General features: G+C 39.7%; 2 protein-coding genes across 9 annotated transcripts in view; both read left to right on the top strand.

The window, feature by feature from the left end:
* The window catches only part of SCN2A (sodium voltage-gated channel alpha subunit 2), a 79,188-nt gene extending 72,181 nt beyond the window's left edge, over positions 1 to 7,007 (top strand). For 5 of the 6 annotated variants that reach the window (XM_030488816.1, XM_030488814.1, XM_030488817.1 and 2 more), the window contains 3 exons: positions 948 to 1,052; positions 2,094 to 2,364; positions 3,679 to 6,974. In XM_030488816.1, coding sequence (XP_030344676.1) covers positions 948 to 1,052; positions 2,094 to 2,364; positions 3,679 to 4,874 — 1,572 coding nt within the window. In that variant the 3' untranslated portion in view covers positions 4,875 to 6,974. Of the gene's footprint in view, positions 1 to 947; positions 1,053 to 2,093; positions 2,365 to 3,678 lie in introns of all 6 variants that reach the window. The other variant, XM_030488813.1, reaches the window with a different exon arrangement.
* A 2,232-nt stretch (positions 7,008 to 9,239) lies between these two features.
* Positions 9,240 to 16,022, top strand: part of CSRNP3 (cysteine and serine rich nuclear protein 3) — a 107,582-nt gene continuing 100,799 nt past the window's right edge. Inside the window, exon 1 of one of the 3 annotated variants that reach the window (XM_030488835.1) lies at positions 9,240 to 9,347. The gene's annotated coding sequence lies outside the window, so the exon portion shown is untranslated. Of the gene's footprint in view, positions 9,348 to 9,574; positions 9,638 to 16,022 lie in introns of those variants that run through there. The other 2 variants (XM_030488832.1, XM_030488833.1) reach the window with 2 other exon arrangements.

Genomic DNA, 16,022 nt, shown 5'->3' with positions numbered 1-16,022 from the left:
TGATTTGGCTTGATGTGGGTTTAAGGGACAAGTGACAACATATGTCTGTCCATGGTTAGTGAAATACTCAATGTCACGTTTGTAAAAATGTGGATTTGGGGCTGGAGTCATAAAAAGACTAACCACTGAAATAGCTAAATGTAGCTATAAAAACTCTTAGCTATACTACCTTTATGTGTCAGAGCTCAGCAGTGTAGATTTCTGAACACTAGCAATAAACATTTTATTACCTTTATTTGTACTTTTTTTAGTATGTGTTTTGTCAACATCGCCTTAAAAGGTATCAGTGTTTCAGCTGCAGAACTTAAGTAAAGTACCTGGCTACACAAAGTGTTATTAGAGTGGTGGAAGCTGGAGTATTATTGGAGCTGTTGGATTCATGTGCTTAAATAGGTTGAGATGGAGAGAAATTGATTTTTTTTCTACTTGTTCCATATATTAGTTCCAGGATCTCCTACTTCAAGTCCTGCCCCAGTGGAGGGAGAAGAGATTGTGAAATATGACTGTCTAGATACTTTGTAATTGTCCTTTGCTATCATAGATGTCAGTTCTGAAATTTTGCCAAAAAATTGGAAAAACAAGAGAAGGGGATTAGAATATTTTATTAGTTTGTGCCTCTGTAATAACCGATGAAACTTAGTAGAATAAAGAAAAAGCACCTCTCCTTCCTCTATATCTCCCTGTCCCCAAAGAAAAGCAGAGGTTTATCACAAACAATGCAAGTTCAAAAGCCTCTCAGAAAAACATCCTAAACATTAAAAGTGGAATATGTAAAGCAATTTTTCTGTTGCGAAAGTACTAATAATCATAACAGGGGATTTTTATGTCTGTCTGAACTTTTCCCACAGATGAAAACGTGAACAAGAGTGATTATTACTATTCAGTATCGTTTATAAATAATCAATAGAAATATGTGATTGTAACCAGTTTTTGTCTCTTCGGTTTACTTTGGAGGTCAAGACATTTTTATGACAGAAGAACAGAAGAAATACTACAATGCAATGAAAAAATTGGGTTCAAAGAAACCACAAAAGCCAATACCTCGACCAGCAGTAAGAATAATAATAGTTTCTGATATTTTTACATTTATTTAAAATTGGGATTGTTTCAGTTATGCCTTAGGCTGAATTAAGTTGTAAGCTAAAAAGTCATATAAGAAAAGCCTTATTCATATGAAATCCAGTTTTTTTTTTCCCTCTTTGTCTGAATATGGCAGACTCTTCCCTTTCTTTTTTTTTTTTTCCTTATTCTTTCTCTGCTGATAGCAATGACATTTTATGTGGCATTTTTTCAAAATACTGGTTTGATTAGAACAATTAAATGTGGCAGTGTATTTGTCAAAAATATGTGAAAACCTTAGGGTACAGGCTTTTTCAGTCACCAAGGAAGACTCTGAAACTGCTGTATGAGGGCAGGTTACTGTATCATTGCCTCAAAAATAAGCCCTTTTGCCCTTCACACTCCTGTTGCACAATCCATATAATGGTTCGCTCTCCTCAGCAGGCCTAACCTAGCACTACAGAGCAGGGTTTGGCTGAAGCAGAGTGATTCCAGCTCTGCAGTTCTACTTTGGATTGTGGAACCTGCTCAGTGGCCAGTCCATCCATCAATAAATTCTCTATAGCTGAAAAATGGAAGATATTGTTTTGAAGGTCATTTTGGTAGCATGAAGAGCACTGAACTCAGGGCTCGAAAACTCAGTGAATTTTCTGGCAAATTAAATGTTACTAACTCGCAGCCTGCTTACACTTACCCACCTTAGGTTTTTTTGCCAAGCTAAGCATTCAGTTAATAGTCTGTGTCACAAAAGGTTACAGTGCACTGCTTCAGGGTGGCAAAGTCTCCTTTGCAGCTTCAGAAAAATGCACCATGCATGTTTTGAAATCATCCCTTTAATGCTTATAAACACAGTAGTTGTATTTCTATTTAATTTGTGTTTACATGTATGATCTAGAAAATTCATAGAAATGGAGGACTTCATGGGAGACAGGCTATCCCCTTCATACTAGATTTGGGTAATTTGTAGCAATTTCAAAGAAAAGAAATTTTACCCAATGCGTTTTGTAATGAATCTTATTTGTTTCCCTCCCCAGAACAAATTCCAAGGCATGGTCTTTGATTTTGTAACAAAACAAGCGTTTGATATCAGTATCATGATACTTATCTGCCTTAACATGGTCACAATGATGGTAGAAACAGATGATCAGAGTGAAGACATGGAAAACATTCTATATTGGATTAACCTGGTGTTTATTGTACTTTTCACTGGAGAATTTGTCCTGAAATTGATTTCACTTCGCCATTACTACTTTACTGTAGGCTGGAATATTTTTGATTTTGTGGTTGTCATTCTCTCGATAGTAGGTAAGAATAATTCTTTTTTATGAAATGGCTAATTCTGTGGAAACTGAAACATTTTTGGCGTGTAAAGTCTATTTATATTTTGGTTCAATATTGTCACTAGAAAGTCTGACCACAGTTTTAATTTCTTCTGATTTCATGTTATCCATAAGATAACTGAACAGTATGGTAAGACATTTTTTAGCAATAGGTTTCACAACTCTCACTTTTCTATTAGTTGAAATTAGATGTTTATTCTGAATGTAGTAGAAATTCCTCAGCATAGAAACAAACCCATACATGAAAGCTAATTTTGATATAAACTAACAGTGGCAGTTGCAGGAAGAGTCCAACAATCAAAAATCCAGGAGAAAAACCTCTGTGGGACTGCTGCTAGGCTAGCATGCAAGCAGCCCAGAAAGCAGGGTAAAACCCTCAGCTTGCTTCAGAGTTTTGTTTGATCCTGAGAGGTTTTATGTCTGAGCTAGAGTGAGCGACTGGAGAAGCAGAGCTGAAACCAATGTAGTAATAAATACACGGCTCCACTAATCTTTGCTTTATCTAAAGCAGAAAACCTGAAAGAACTTGAGTAAAAATTCTGTCATTTTAACTTCTCAGAACTTTTAAATATGCAAATAGGTTTGCCATTTTTGTATGGAAACAGGATGTAATTATTTTTTTCTGCTTTGAGGTACATAATATAATGCTCAATTCTTCTGCTCCTCAGTGAGTTCCAAGCAACCTTTTTATCATCAGTTTCTTTATGTTTGGAATTGCTGTGTCATTAATACTAGACTTGCAGTCACACCATTTCATGTGTGATTAAGTTGTTATCTTCAAACATACATATTTTCTTTGAATACCATAACTTGATTATGTGGAACTTTAATATTATTATAAGTATGATCTTCAGATTAACTGAGATTATTTTTGTTACAGTTCAACAGAAAGCTGTTCTGATCTCAGCATTCGCTACTCCAAATACATTAGTCATAAGTTTGTCCTAAAAAATATTGATTTTGTGTATTTGTGCATCTTTTTGCATACTCAGTCCTACAATTAATACTTAAAAACATAATTGATGCAGTTTTTTGTTATCCGGCAAATTACTTCAGAATTTCTCTTGGGATTTATGGGTTTCTAAAGCATACCAAACTTACAAGTTTTTGTAAGGTTTTACAAGGGTTTTGTAAAAATAACTGAATGGCTAATTTCTAAACTCTGTTCAAATATCCTAGTCTTCTTAAAGTTACACAGTGTTTGTAGGATAAGTCTTTATAAGTGGTTTTTAAATGTAATAATAATATTATTTACTAATTTAACTTGTTTTTTCAACAGGTATGTTCTTAGCTGAGATGATTGAAAAGTATTTTGTGTCCCCAACGCTATTCAGAGTCATCCGACTTGCCAGAATTGGCCGAATCCTGCGTCTCATTAAAGGCGCTAAGGGAATCCGCACTCTGCTTTTTGCTTTGATGATGTCTCTTCCTGCTTTGTTCAACATTGGTCTGCTGCTGTTCCTGGTCATGTTTATCTATGCGATATTTGGAATGTCCAACTTTGCCTATGTTAAGAGGGAAGTTGGGATTGATGATATGTTCAACTTTGAAACGTTTGGCAACAGCATGATCTGCCTGTTTCAAATTACTACATCTGCAGGCTGGGATGGTTTGCTAGCTCCAATTCTTAACAGTGGGGAACCAGACTGTGATCCCTATAAAGACCATCCAGGGAGCTCCGTTAAGGGTGACTGTGGCAACCCTTCTGTTGGGATTTTCTTCTTTGTCAGCTACATTATCATATCATTTCTGGTAGTGGTGAACATGTACATTGCTGTGATTTTGGAGAACTTCAGTGTTGCTACTGAAGAAAGCGCTGAACCCTTGAGTGAGGATGACTTTGAGATGTTCTACGAAGTCTGGGAGAAGTTTGATCCCGATGCCACACAATTCATAGAGTTCAGTAAGCTGTCAGATTTTGCAGCTTCGTTAGATCCTCCTCTTCTCATAGCAAAGCCAAACAAAGTCCAGCTTATTGCAATGGATCTGCCCATGGTAAGCGGCGACAGAATTCACTGCCTTGACATCTTGTTTGCTTTCACGAAGCGTGTTTTGGGGGAAAGTGGGGAGATGGACGCCCTCAGAATACAGATGGAAGATCGGTTTATGGCAGCCAATCCTTCTAAAGTCTCATATGAACCAATTACAACCACATTAAAACGAAAACAGGAGGAGGTATCTGCTGTCATTATTCAGCGTGCTTACAGACGTCATCTTTTAAGGCAAAAAGTCAAAAAGGTTTCATGTATATTTAATCAGGATAAAGGTAAAGATGAGGACAATCTGCCCATGAAAGGAGATATGATTATGGATAAACTAAATGAGAACTCTACTCCAGAAAAAACAGATATGACCCCATCCACAACCTCCCCACCATCCTATGATAGTGTAACAAAGCCAGACAAGGATAAATATGAAAAAGACAAATCAGAAAAAGAAGATAAAGGTAAAGACAGCAGGGAAAATAAAAAGTAACACAGAATTCTGTTTGTGATAAACTGTTTACAGCCTGAGAAAGTATGTATTTGTGTCAACAGGACTCCTGTAGGAGGTACATGCCAAACTGACAGTTTTTACATATATAAATATATATATAATTATATATATATATAAAAGGTCAGTGCCTATAACAAGACAGTGACCCCTCGTCATCAAACTGCAACTCTGTAAAACAGGGTAACATCTTGACAGGAGGTTGTTGTTTTTATTACCAGCTGACACTGCTGAAGAGAAGATAAAATGGCCAATCAGATTGTAGGGACCAGTTAAAAAAACAAAGGTGCGAACCTATGAATCTCTGTGTTTCACATGAAACACGCAGTACAAAAATTGTATCCACTGTTTGCATTTCAACAGCCACATTTGCCATATTTTTACAAAAATCAGTGTTGGTGAACTTATCATTTTTTAATTCACAGGTTGTTTACTATTATATGTGACTATTTTTGTAAATGGGTTTTATGTTGGGGAAGGGGGTATGAGAACCAGGTGTTCTACTCTCGGATTCTCTATAATGTACAGACAGAAGTGATTTGCATGAAGGCATGCTGCACTTGTAGTTCATGCATGGGAAAACATGACGTCGCACAAAGCAGCAGAGTCTGACTACTTCCATGTTTCAGGGTGGCTCTATATTTTGAGGTGCTTAATAACAGTATCCATTTAGTATCTCATCCAGACAAATCTTAATGTGCCTGTAAAGTCCCATAGAGTCTACAATAATAGAACAGATGTTTTATTTTTTCATAAGTCATTTAACTGTAGTTGAACAAACTCTGCATAGATAATTTACTGAGGGACATAGAGTCCATTTTTCTTCTGTAGAAAACGGCTTACCTGAACTTGGGAAATTGAATTTACCAAAAACCTGCAAAACTTAAGGATTATGAAGTTGTTCTGCTTCACCCTGCAGTATCGTTTAGCCATCTTCTGCTCTCAGCAAGGTTGACATCATATGTGTTGATTAAAAAAGTACCGTCTATGTAAATAGTTATTTTATCCCGTGGTGCATGTTTGAGCAAAGAAATAATGACCTGTGCACAATATTTATTGCATCAAATATGTACCACAGTAAGTGTAGTTTGCAAGCTTTCAACAGCTAATATGAAGTATTCCGTACCATTATAGATAGTTTGGAAGCTATCACTGATGCATGTTTATCTTGCCTTTGCTGCTGTAATTTTACTCCTTCCACTGTTAAAAGTCTAATATGGGAAGCCATATCTCAGTGGTTAAGTGAAACAAATTGTTCAATCGGTTGTCATTCTTTCATGACATCAAGCAATAGTTTGCAGCTATTTAAAAGCTTCTTGCTTTGCATTCTAAAATTTTAAGTGACTCCTGTACGGTGTATAGTCAGACTGTACAGGATATGTTGCAAACGGCTTAATCTGTTGAAACATACATGGATAGAATTTTCTAAGAAAATATAAATATTGTAAAAAATACCATTTTATTTTATTTTTCAGCGTTTTGTACATAAAATAAGAAATGAGAATTATCTCCAGGTTCATGTCACTGTCACTTTTGTTACTTTCTATCCATAGCACTTTTTAATTCAAAACTTCACAAAATAAGAAACAAAGGAAAGAATGGAGTAGCTTTAGGTTTCTGCTTTTTTATTAGTACTGTATTTTTGCACACATTTTAATGTGAAATATAAGTTTCAAACTGAGTCCAAAATGCACTTGCTTCCAAATAGATATAACTCGTAATTGAAATGTGTTGGGGAAGACTTGTTTAAAATTCTAGCACTGCCTGCATCAGAAGTTTCAAGGTAGTCTTTTTATTCATGAAATCTTTACCAGTGTTTGTTTACATAGACTATTCTTCTTGTTGATTCATGCTGCACTAGAACTGTTCTAAATATAATATGGGATCCACAATGTATTTTTTTCCACAGGAATTAAATAGCAAACTTGTATAATTGATCACATCAGGACATTTTGTGTTTCTTACACAAGCAAAAATTCGATGTTGACTCCTCCTTTTACAAAAATATTGACTTGTGTGTCGGTGAACTGCATGCAGGAAAATGCTATTACCATAAAGAACAGTAAATCACATTACAGTTGAGCCAAAAGAATAAAGAGTTCATTTTTTATTGTATTTAATTGTTCTGTCTTTGTTTTCATCGCTAAAAACTGTTGGCTATCAAGAGGTGTTATGAAAATAAAATATGAATATATAAAGTGTTAGAAATAAGGAATAGCAATTAAAACTTACTTATAATACTAGGTATGTTAAAGTAATAAATTGAAGCTGTATGCTTTTACAAAGATCTTTAACGTGAATTGGATTTACACTCTTCAGCTTGTTAATCCTACTTAAAAGTAGTATTCTGTAGGATAATGTTTATGTGTACATGATGATTAAACCCCTTTTTCATGTCAGGCATTCTGAGACAACTAGAAAAAACAGAAAACTATAGTTAAAGAAACTATCTAGCTCTCAAGGCTGAAAACCAGTATGTATAATTTCAATGACATTTTACATTTGAAGTGAAAAGTTATCTTTGTGTTATAACAAAAATTTTGTTTACTATATAATTTGTAAAATACTTATCATCTGTTATTTTGCTTTAAGACATGAGGGGTAGAAGTCAGCAGAAACTTTGCTGGAAGTTTTGGTAAAGTATCAAATTTGGTTTTTTTTTTTTGGGGGGGTGTTTTTGGTTTTTTTTAACGTTAGGGTGTTGAATGCAATTATAATGTGAAAAATACTATAATTTTAAACTTCTGTGGTGAATCTACAGAGTACTCTCCACTGTCAGGTTGCTGGCATACATAGGGCAATGCATACATACCCATGGAAGGGCTGATACCAGAATCCAGGAGGTAGATGTAGAACAGTCATTGCAAGAGTGTTGGCAGTGGAACTGAGAATTTTGAGGGAATTACTATAAATAAGTATTTATTGTGTCAGTCTTGTCATGCAAATTACCTAATCTGTCTCCACTTTACAGAGTTCCTCATGAGATGCTTACAAGTATGTTGGAAAAATGCCAGGTATCGAAGTATTTCTTTTTCCCCTAACAGGGCTTCCTATGAGACACAAATCAGTTTCCTGAAAAACTGAGGGACAAGAAATTGTCACTAGGCTTTATTTTAACTATGTCATATGACTGTCTTCTCAACGCATTAAAATTACATTTCACTTACATCGTTGCAAAGTCATCTCTGATCCTGTAAAACATGCTAAAATTGGTTCTGAATAAAATAGCATTTGCCAAACTGAAAGCAAGAAAGTTGATTTTTTAGGTAGCAATCACATTTGAGTGCTATTTCTAAAAAGGATTTTTCTCTGTTGTAAATGTAAAGTAATGCCCTGAAGGTACAAATTAAAAGCTAAGGAAAACACGCACTCGTCACAGGTGTGCAGACATGTATCTCTGTAGAGCATCAGGAAAACCAGATACACCCAAAGCTGTACATGATGTGCAAGTCTTGGCTTTGAGGACCCCAGGACAAACACTTCCAAATGGAGCAGTCGGATGGCGCCCGTCATCTCCCCACAGTTTTCAACCATTAATGGTCTGTCAAGATTGTTTGCACCAAAAATGACGATTACTATACTAATGTGGCAAGCTCTCAGGCTGCAGTGTTGCAATTTGATTTTCTACCTCTGCCTATGAAAAAACCCAGTTCTTAGGGTAGGGTCTAAGGTAAGAAAAGATGAGAGAATCTGAAATTCTGTAATTTAAGGACCAGAGCTATGGCTGTTTGGTCCTTTGGAGGGAGAGGTATTGAAAAAAATGCAGTTACATATAGTTGTATGAATTCGACCATTCAGAAAATAATCATCATTTTTCTTGCAGGGATTTATACTTAACAGGCGGCTAGTGCAAATGAGAAAAATAATTAAATAGCTCAAAACTGACACAAGCAGGTATAGTTTTGCTTGGGCCTCCTTGCCACTTCTCTTTTTACGTGTCTGTAGGTTTACTGAAAACACCTGCTAACCGGCTGAAAACCAATTACGCACAGGCTTGTTCACCGCAGCCACCTCCTGCATTTCACCCATTCTGTTACGGAAGGACCCCACTCTCCGTGGCGGTGGTCTGAGACACGCAGAGGCTGGACGCTCGAGTAGCACCATGAGCCCACCCCTTCATGCGGGTTATGTAGCCGCGTTGGTCTCCCTATCTGCCCCCTCCCCCCTCCGGGAGCGGAGCGGCCCGGGCCGGGCGGAGGCCGCTGGGCTGCCCTCGCCGCCTGCCGGCACGCAGCTCCCGCGGGCCCCCACTCTCTCCACCCGGCCGCAGCACAGCGCCGCCTGTCGGCCGCTCAGCGCGGTGCGCCTCGGCCAGCACCGCCCATCCTCCGCCCGGACCGCAGGCGCGGCGGATGGGGGCCGCCTCCCGGGCGGGTGGGTAACGAGCGCCCGCTCCGAAGCCGGCGGACGTCGGGTGCCTCGGGAGTTGTCCGCGCCTGCAGCCGCCGGGGGCAGGTACGGGCAGCGCGGGGCGGGGGGGGGCGCGGCGTGTGATGCGCGCGGCTGCGGGCCGGGGGCTGCCGCTGCCGGGGAGAGCGCGAGCCCCGAGCGGCACCTCTGCGCACGGCCCGGGGAGGGCGCGCGGCGGCCCCGGCCCAACGGGTGGTGAAGCGGCTCGCGGGTGCCGCGCGGCGCGGGGCTCCCCGCCGGCGCCGGAGAGCAGGGGCCAGGCGCGCCCGTTACCTGCTATTCCTGGCTGAGCAGCCCGGGCGGCGGCAGGATTAGCTGGAGTACCGGTTTTTCAGGTGAGGGCTCGTAAACGCGCTGGGTGTTCCTGACCGCAGGGGAGGCTGCGGAGCAAGGATGCACCCGTGGTTAGCCCGGGAGCTGGGGGTTCTTCCTGAGGAGGAGAACGAGTTTGCGGTTGTTGCCTGGAGAGAGCAGCTGTCTGCACTAGATCCTCGCCGGTAAAACCATTTGCCCCTCCTGGCGTTCCTGACACCAAGGGCTGAGGCGAGGTGGCCTGCGGCACCCCCCAGCGCTCGGGGTTTCCGCTGTCCCCAGGCGCTGCAGGTGCCCCAGCCCCTTGGCTCCCGGCTGCGCGGGGCGGCTCGGGTCTGCCGTGCCGTGCCAGGCCGGGTAACGGGAGCGCTGGAGTGCCGGTGGGCATCCAGGCCGGCCGGCCCCCCTGCACGGGTGGCGGCGGAGCGCTGCGAGGGCAGCCGGGTAGCCTGTGTAGCCAGAGCTGTCCGTTGGGGTAGCGAATAAATGGGAACCATTTCAAAAGGTTTCTGTGGTTCTGGATAAATCCTGTGCTGCTACAAGAGTGTGCTAGTCCTGTGTGAGAAACTGTTCTGAATCTGCTCAGCACAGCAAACTCCGGAGCAACAGATAGAACCCATTCTTTCTTTGCCTGAGTAGGTAGGAAAGGCAAACTGTTCGGCAGTGGCTGACGCAGACTAGTAGAGCTACAGAATAAACAGGTTGCTTCAGGAGGAAAGTCATGCTCCGTTCCCCATGTCTTTCACTCATATTAGTGAATTGTACCCATCTGATTTTGCAGTGCTTTGAATGAGGATGTGTTTTACTGGAGGAAGGTTTCTTAACTGAAGTCCACCACAAATGACTGCACATCCATGTTTGTTGCCTTTGTTTCACTAGTGTGCAAGTTTGAGAATCAAGTTTTTATGTAGTATGCGTGGGGGGAAAATGAAGCTCTAAGAAGTTTGTAAATTTGAATATATTTACTCTGGGAGGTGGTAAAGTAAATATAGACACAAGAGCAAAGGTGCCAGAGTGGCATACCCTAGGGTGGCTCCAGGACAACTGCTGTGCTCTTTAGTCTTGTCACAGGGAAGCAAGCCATAGTAATCTCTTAAATAGCACTTTTAATAATGGACTATGAGGAGAGGTCTGCCCTTTCTGTACGCCTGTCCTTTTCTGTGGGGTTTTTTTGTTGTTGTTGTTCTAATATGTTACTGTTGTGTTTATTGTATGAAGCATAATTCAGGTTAGCCTCACTAGTTGAGGGTGACTCACTAAAAATCTCATCTAGCATTTCTTTTAGAGAATGCAATAAATAGAAGGAAAACCAGGGAACTCAGAGAGAATGTGTCTATTTAGCTTTGCAACTAAGCAGCCTTTATTTTAAAGTGATCTTGTATATCTTCGATGGAGCTCTTCAGATCTGTCCAGCTTTTGTCATGAAATAAACACAACTTTCTGCAGTATGTGGTGTAGGTTTGGTCAAATGTAGAGAAATCTACTTGTAATTTGAGGTAGGTAGTCTCAGATTTCTGGATTATGAAGCTTTTCATTGTAGGCTGGCTTCTTCCGTCTGTGGGGACCCTTACTTGCATTTGCAGCATGCAGTGTTACCTTACTGTGAATTAATCCTTGTTCTAGGTCTTGTGCCTTTCTGTTTAGATTTTGGATTCTGTCAGGTCATTCTAATGACAATTTAATATCATTTCCTGCCTCTGTGATTGCATAGCAACAACAGCTTGGAAAGAAATAAGCAATAAGCTACTGCAGGAGGTTGTAATTGTGTTGTTACAACATATCTGCTATTGTAATTTGTTGTACTTTGGAAACAAATAGCCTTGTAGAGAGGTTGCAGATCGGAATACAGCCCAGTTTGGTGTTTGTCACACTGATAGTGCAGCAGTAGAAGTAGCAGCTTGCTTTAACCACAGACAGATGTTGCAGCACTGATGTAATACATTGATCCACTTGTTCAAAGAGGAGAGGGGGCGAATGGGGTTGAACGGGGGTTTGTTTTCTTTTCTAAATAGCCAAGTATAAATAGGGCAATCTTCTACAGGTGGTTGATGGTGACTAATTTAGAGAAACAGTGAGCCAGAGGACAAGGGGAGTTGGATGTCCCTGGCAGTGAAGACATCTGCCTAACATTTGTATGAATTGAGAAATGCAGAGCATCCACATTACTGAAATAATGACTTGGCAAATAGAAGTAGTGTTAAGTGAAGGACTGGTATATGCAGATAAAATGAACTAGGAGATTAAATATTTTCCTGTGGTTTTTACTGTTTGTAGTATACTTTGTTGTACTAGTTACTTTCTTACTGGACAGCCCCTTTTTCCTCACGAGTCACCACTGAGGAAAAGACACTGGTATTTTTGCTAATTCTAAAAACTTGTCAAATGAACAATGTCACACCATTCTCAGTATAAAATTTTACCATTAGAAGCTTTGCATACTTAACTGTTTCACTTTGTTGTAAACTGCTTGGCTTCTTGAGCCCAATTTAAATGCTTTTGCAAGCCAATAATAAAGATGCAGGTGTCATCTCACTTCCCCCATCCATCATCCTGTTTATCTATGGCTTTGTCAGGCAAAAAAGAAAAAGCCTGTTGCATTTCCCAGGTGTGAACACACTCTCCATTGGAAGTGCCTTCCATTACTCTCAATGTCCTCAGTTATTTGATGAGTTGTCCAAGCATTTCACCAGACCTGTGCAGTTCTGTGCCAGGGCATGCAGGCTAGGTCAAAAAGGAGAGTGGGCATGTCTAAATTGTAGGCAGCTGCTCTAATCTGCACTCTGGGGCAGGGGATGAAATGAAGAGTTAATCAAAAGTAATTGGTTTCAGTGTTGCTATGTTCTGTGTAATGTGCTGTCTGATAAGCAAGTGTTAGAACAGATAAAAAAGTGTGTGTTGAAGAACAGATAAAAAAGAATGTATTTCCTTATTAATGGTTCCGCAGAGCCATCTGGAACCATGAACTGCAGATAGGACTTGTACTCCGTTTCCAAGGTTTCTTTTTAAAGTAGTTTTTCATAATCTGATACTTAAGTGGTTATAATGTTAAAATAAAAATGTATTTCCATTATATATTGAGACTGCTTGGATGTGCAAAGGCAATTTTTGCAAATACTTTTCTGCAAAACTGTTTTCTCCAGGGATCTTCCCAGCTTTGTGGTTGCATTACAAATCAGCATATGGCCTAGAGATCACATCATTTCAACGCAGCACTTCTCATCTGGCATTCTCGAGACATTTTATATCATACACATTTGACAGGAAAATAAATCTAGCACCTCTGTAAGATTTATAATGGGGTGCTGAAAAGGGTATGTTTGTAGTATGAATTCCATGTTATTACACGGATCCTTTGATCAGCGTGTTGGTTTTTTTACTCACACTTCTGGGAACTGTTTGTGTTCAAGTGGGAATTGCATGACTCTAGATTTGACACTGATTTTTCACTTTGCTTTGAAGTGCCAACAGCCTTCTCAAAAGGCTTGATATCCTATTTTAATAATCAAACGTTAATTTTTGTTACCTGGTGAGAACACAGATGCAAAGGGCAAATTGCATGATAACTAACCTTGAAATATTGTTTTAAACAATTGCATTGTAAATCTTGCTTTATACATCCTGTCTTATGCAATATTGTTTTTCTGTGTGCCTATCAGCAAGTGCTTTAGGGTTTTTTTTTGTTGTTATTTTTAAGGATCTGTTTATTGTCTTGTGCGTAGATGAACTAAGCAATATCATTAGTGTACGCTTTATACCAAGTAGATCTGGAAAAGACATACGTACAAGTTGGTATTCTTGAATTGTATATAGTAAATCTTAACCACTAATTTGCTTACCTTCCTTTGTATAAACAATAGATTTATATAGGAGCAGCTTTTAGTGAAAATTTGCAAAATACCTGTGGAAGGAGAGTTTGGAAGTAAGAGTTGAGGTTTGTTTTCAGGTTGCAAATACCCAAGCATTTTTGACACAAAAACCTGGACTACTGGTAATTTCCCAGCAGACATGTTTCTGTTGTGGCCTTGCTATGACATGACTGGCTTTTTTTGCAGTTCCCATGGCAACGAGGATTTTTGATCTGCAAAGCAGAATAATGTGTATGGTTTGAGGAGGTATAAATTTTTTTTTATTGCAGAGGAAATCTTGATCCATGAAAGCTGATCAGGCACCCTGCTTCCCCCACTTCCCCCCCGTCTCACCCCTTAATAATCTGTGTTTTGCCCATAAGATTACATTTAAATGTGAAATCCTAACAAGAATACAGTTACTTGTTCTATTTTTTGACACAGCACAAGAGATGGTGGAAAATCTGTAAAGGCTTACTGTAGTGATAGCATGGAAAACATGTCATCTTCCAGGTGGAGTCTTGGCAAACTGGAGGCCATTGTACATGCATATAAATTTTAATGTGTATGTGTTTGTGAGCATTGTGTATGCGTATAAGGGGGGAATGAGAGTTCAAGTTGCTCAGGATTTGCGTTGGCTTCTGCTGATGTTTTCTTTGGCTTGGACTCATGTCCAGGGTGTATTCATAAAATACTTTTTAAATGGACTTACACATTTTAACTAAAGAACCTCAAAATACTGTGTCTGATTCACAAACAAAAAATTAACAGTGGTAATAATTTTGTGCGTGTGTGAGCTCTATCCTTCACATTCTCAAATGAACGCAAGGGTAGTATGGGAACAAAATAATTACAGGAGAGGCCTCGACAGAGTAACTATGCTTAGGGCATGGGTTGTTTTTTCTAGAGTTTTCTTTGTTACTATGTTTCTTTTTGAACACTCTTTCCAAAAAGAAGCCAGTTCAAATTTGTCAAGTTCCCTCCAAATCCACTTTCTTTGTTTTTATTTGTTTGGTTTTTTGTGGGTTTTCTTGTTAATTGGTAAAAAAGAAAATGGGACTGATGTGGTTATTGAAACAAACAGCATAGGCAAAGAAGGTAATTACTGTTTATGTTGTAAAAGCCTCTCAATAGTTAGTACATCTAAGAAAGATATCTTTGTAACACCTGAAAGGCAATTTAGAGATGCATTAAAAATAAATTTGGAAAGTCAAGCCTGCTGCCACTGGCCTGCTGGTCTTCATGTGGTTTGTGCTGCAAGACCTCTCTCCCACAGCCACCATCACCACACACACAGGTAGGATAATTCTGAAATCATGAAAAGGAAAAAAAAAACCACTGCACTGATCTCTGCAAGTGAAGCTACTCATCCAAAGAAGTACAGTTATGCCAGAGAAGTATTGTACAGGTGTACGGCAACCTAGTATTTAGGTAATAACTTCATCCAAACACCTGCTTGTGAAAGATTTTTTCACTAGTGCTATCACCTGTGTATGTTGTAGCTGTGACAAAATAACTTGCATATACAAGAGACAGAAATTGAGCTCAACACCCATACCCAGACATACATACCTTGAATGAATATCAGGCTTCTTTCAAGTGAAGCTACAAGTTCTGAAATTACTATTTTATTTTTCCTCTCACTCCCCCAGCTTCTAAGGGATAGATTGAACAGGGGAGGTGAATGTAACTTAGACCTCTGTCACTCTTCTCATGAAGAACATCTTTCAAGTCCGTTCAGTCCTAATGCTGGAAAAAAAGCTTAGAGCCTGCAGTAGTGTGTCATTCATAATGCTGTAGGTGATTCTGGAGCATCCTTATGTTGGGAATTCAAGAAAATTGAGATAAGAAAACTGGAATTTTGAACCAGGTCTGCAAAGATTTATGGCAACTGATAGCATCTGGCAATGTATTGCGTAACGCCCCGTCCCCTGCCTCCCACCACAACCTCAGCTTATTTGTAAGAGCTTGAAGGTTTATTTTAATATTTGTTTTTCTGGCTTTGCTTGTAATCCTAGGCAGTGCAGTGTTTCACTGACTAATTTCATAGAATTGTAGAATATCAGGTTGGAAGAGACCTCAAGGATCATCTGGTCCAACCTTTCTTGGGTAGGCATAACCTAGACTAAATGTCCCAGCACCCTGTCCAGCTGAATCTTAAAAGTATCCAGTGTTGGGGAATTCATCACTTCCCTGGGGAGATCATTCCAGTAGCTAATTGTTCTCATTATGAAAAATTTTCCTCTGTGTCCAGTCAGAATCTCCCCAGGATTAACTTGTGCCCATTATCCCTCATCTTTTCCATGTGACTCCTTGTAAGAAGAGAGTATCCGTCTTTGTAGCCACCCTTTAAATACAGTATTTTGTCCAGTGCTCCCCAAGAATTCAAGAGAAACGATGGTTTCCAGCTTGGACTTTATGCTTGAGGAACGTGCAAAGTTTCGGAGAAGGGATCCCTTAAATGCAATTAAAGAATAAGAAGAGTTGTGAATTGCCGTGTCAGGTATTTTCTATTATTTATGGAGAGGATGTGGGGCTGGTGATCCTGCGTGAAGCTGGCTGA

This window comes from Strigops habroptila, chromosome 5 (genome assembly GCF_004027225.2).
Source record: "Strigops habroptila isolate Jane chromosome 5, bStrHab1.2.pri, whole genome shotgun sequence".
In the NCBI taxonomy this organism is placed as follows: domain Eukaryota; kingdom Metazoa; phylum Chordata; class Aves; order Psittaciformes; family Psittacidae; genus Strigops; species Strigops habroptila.
This window is presented reverse-complemented; position numbering and strand designations above follow the sequence as displayed.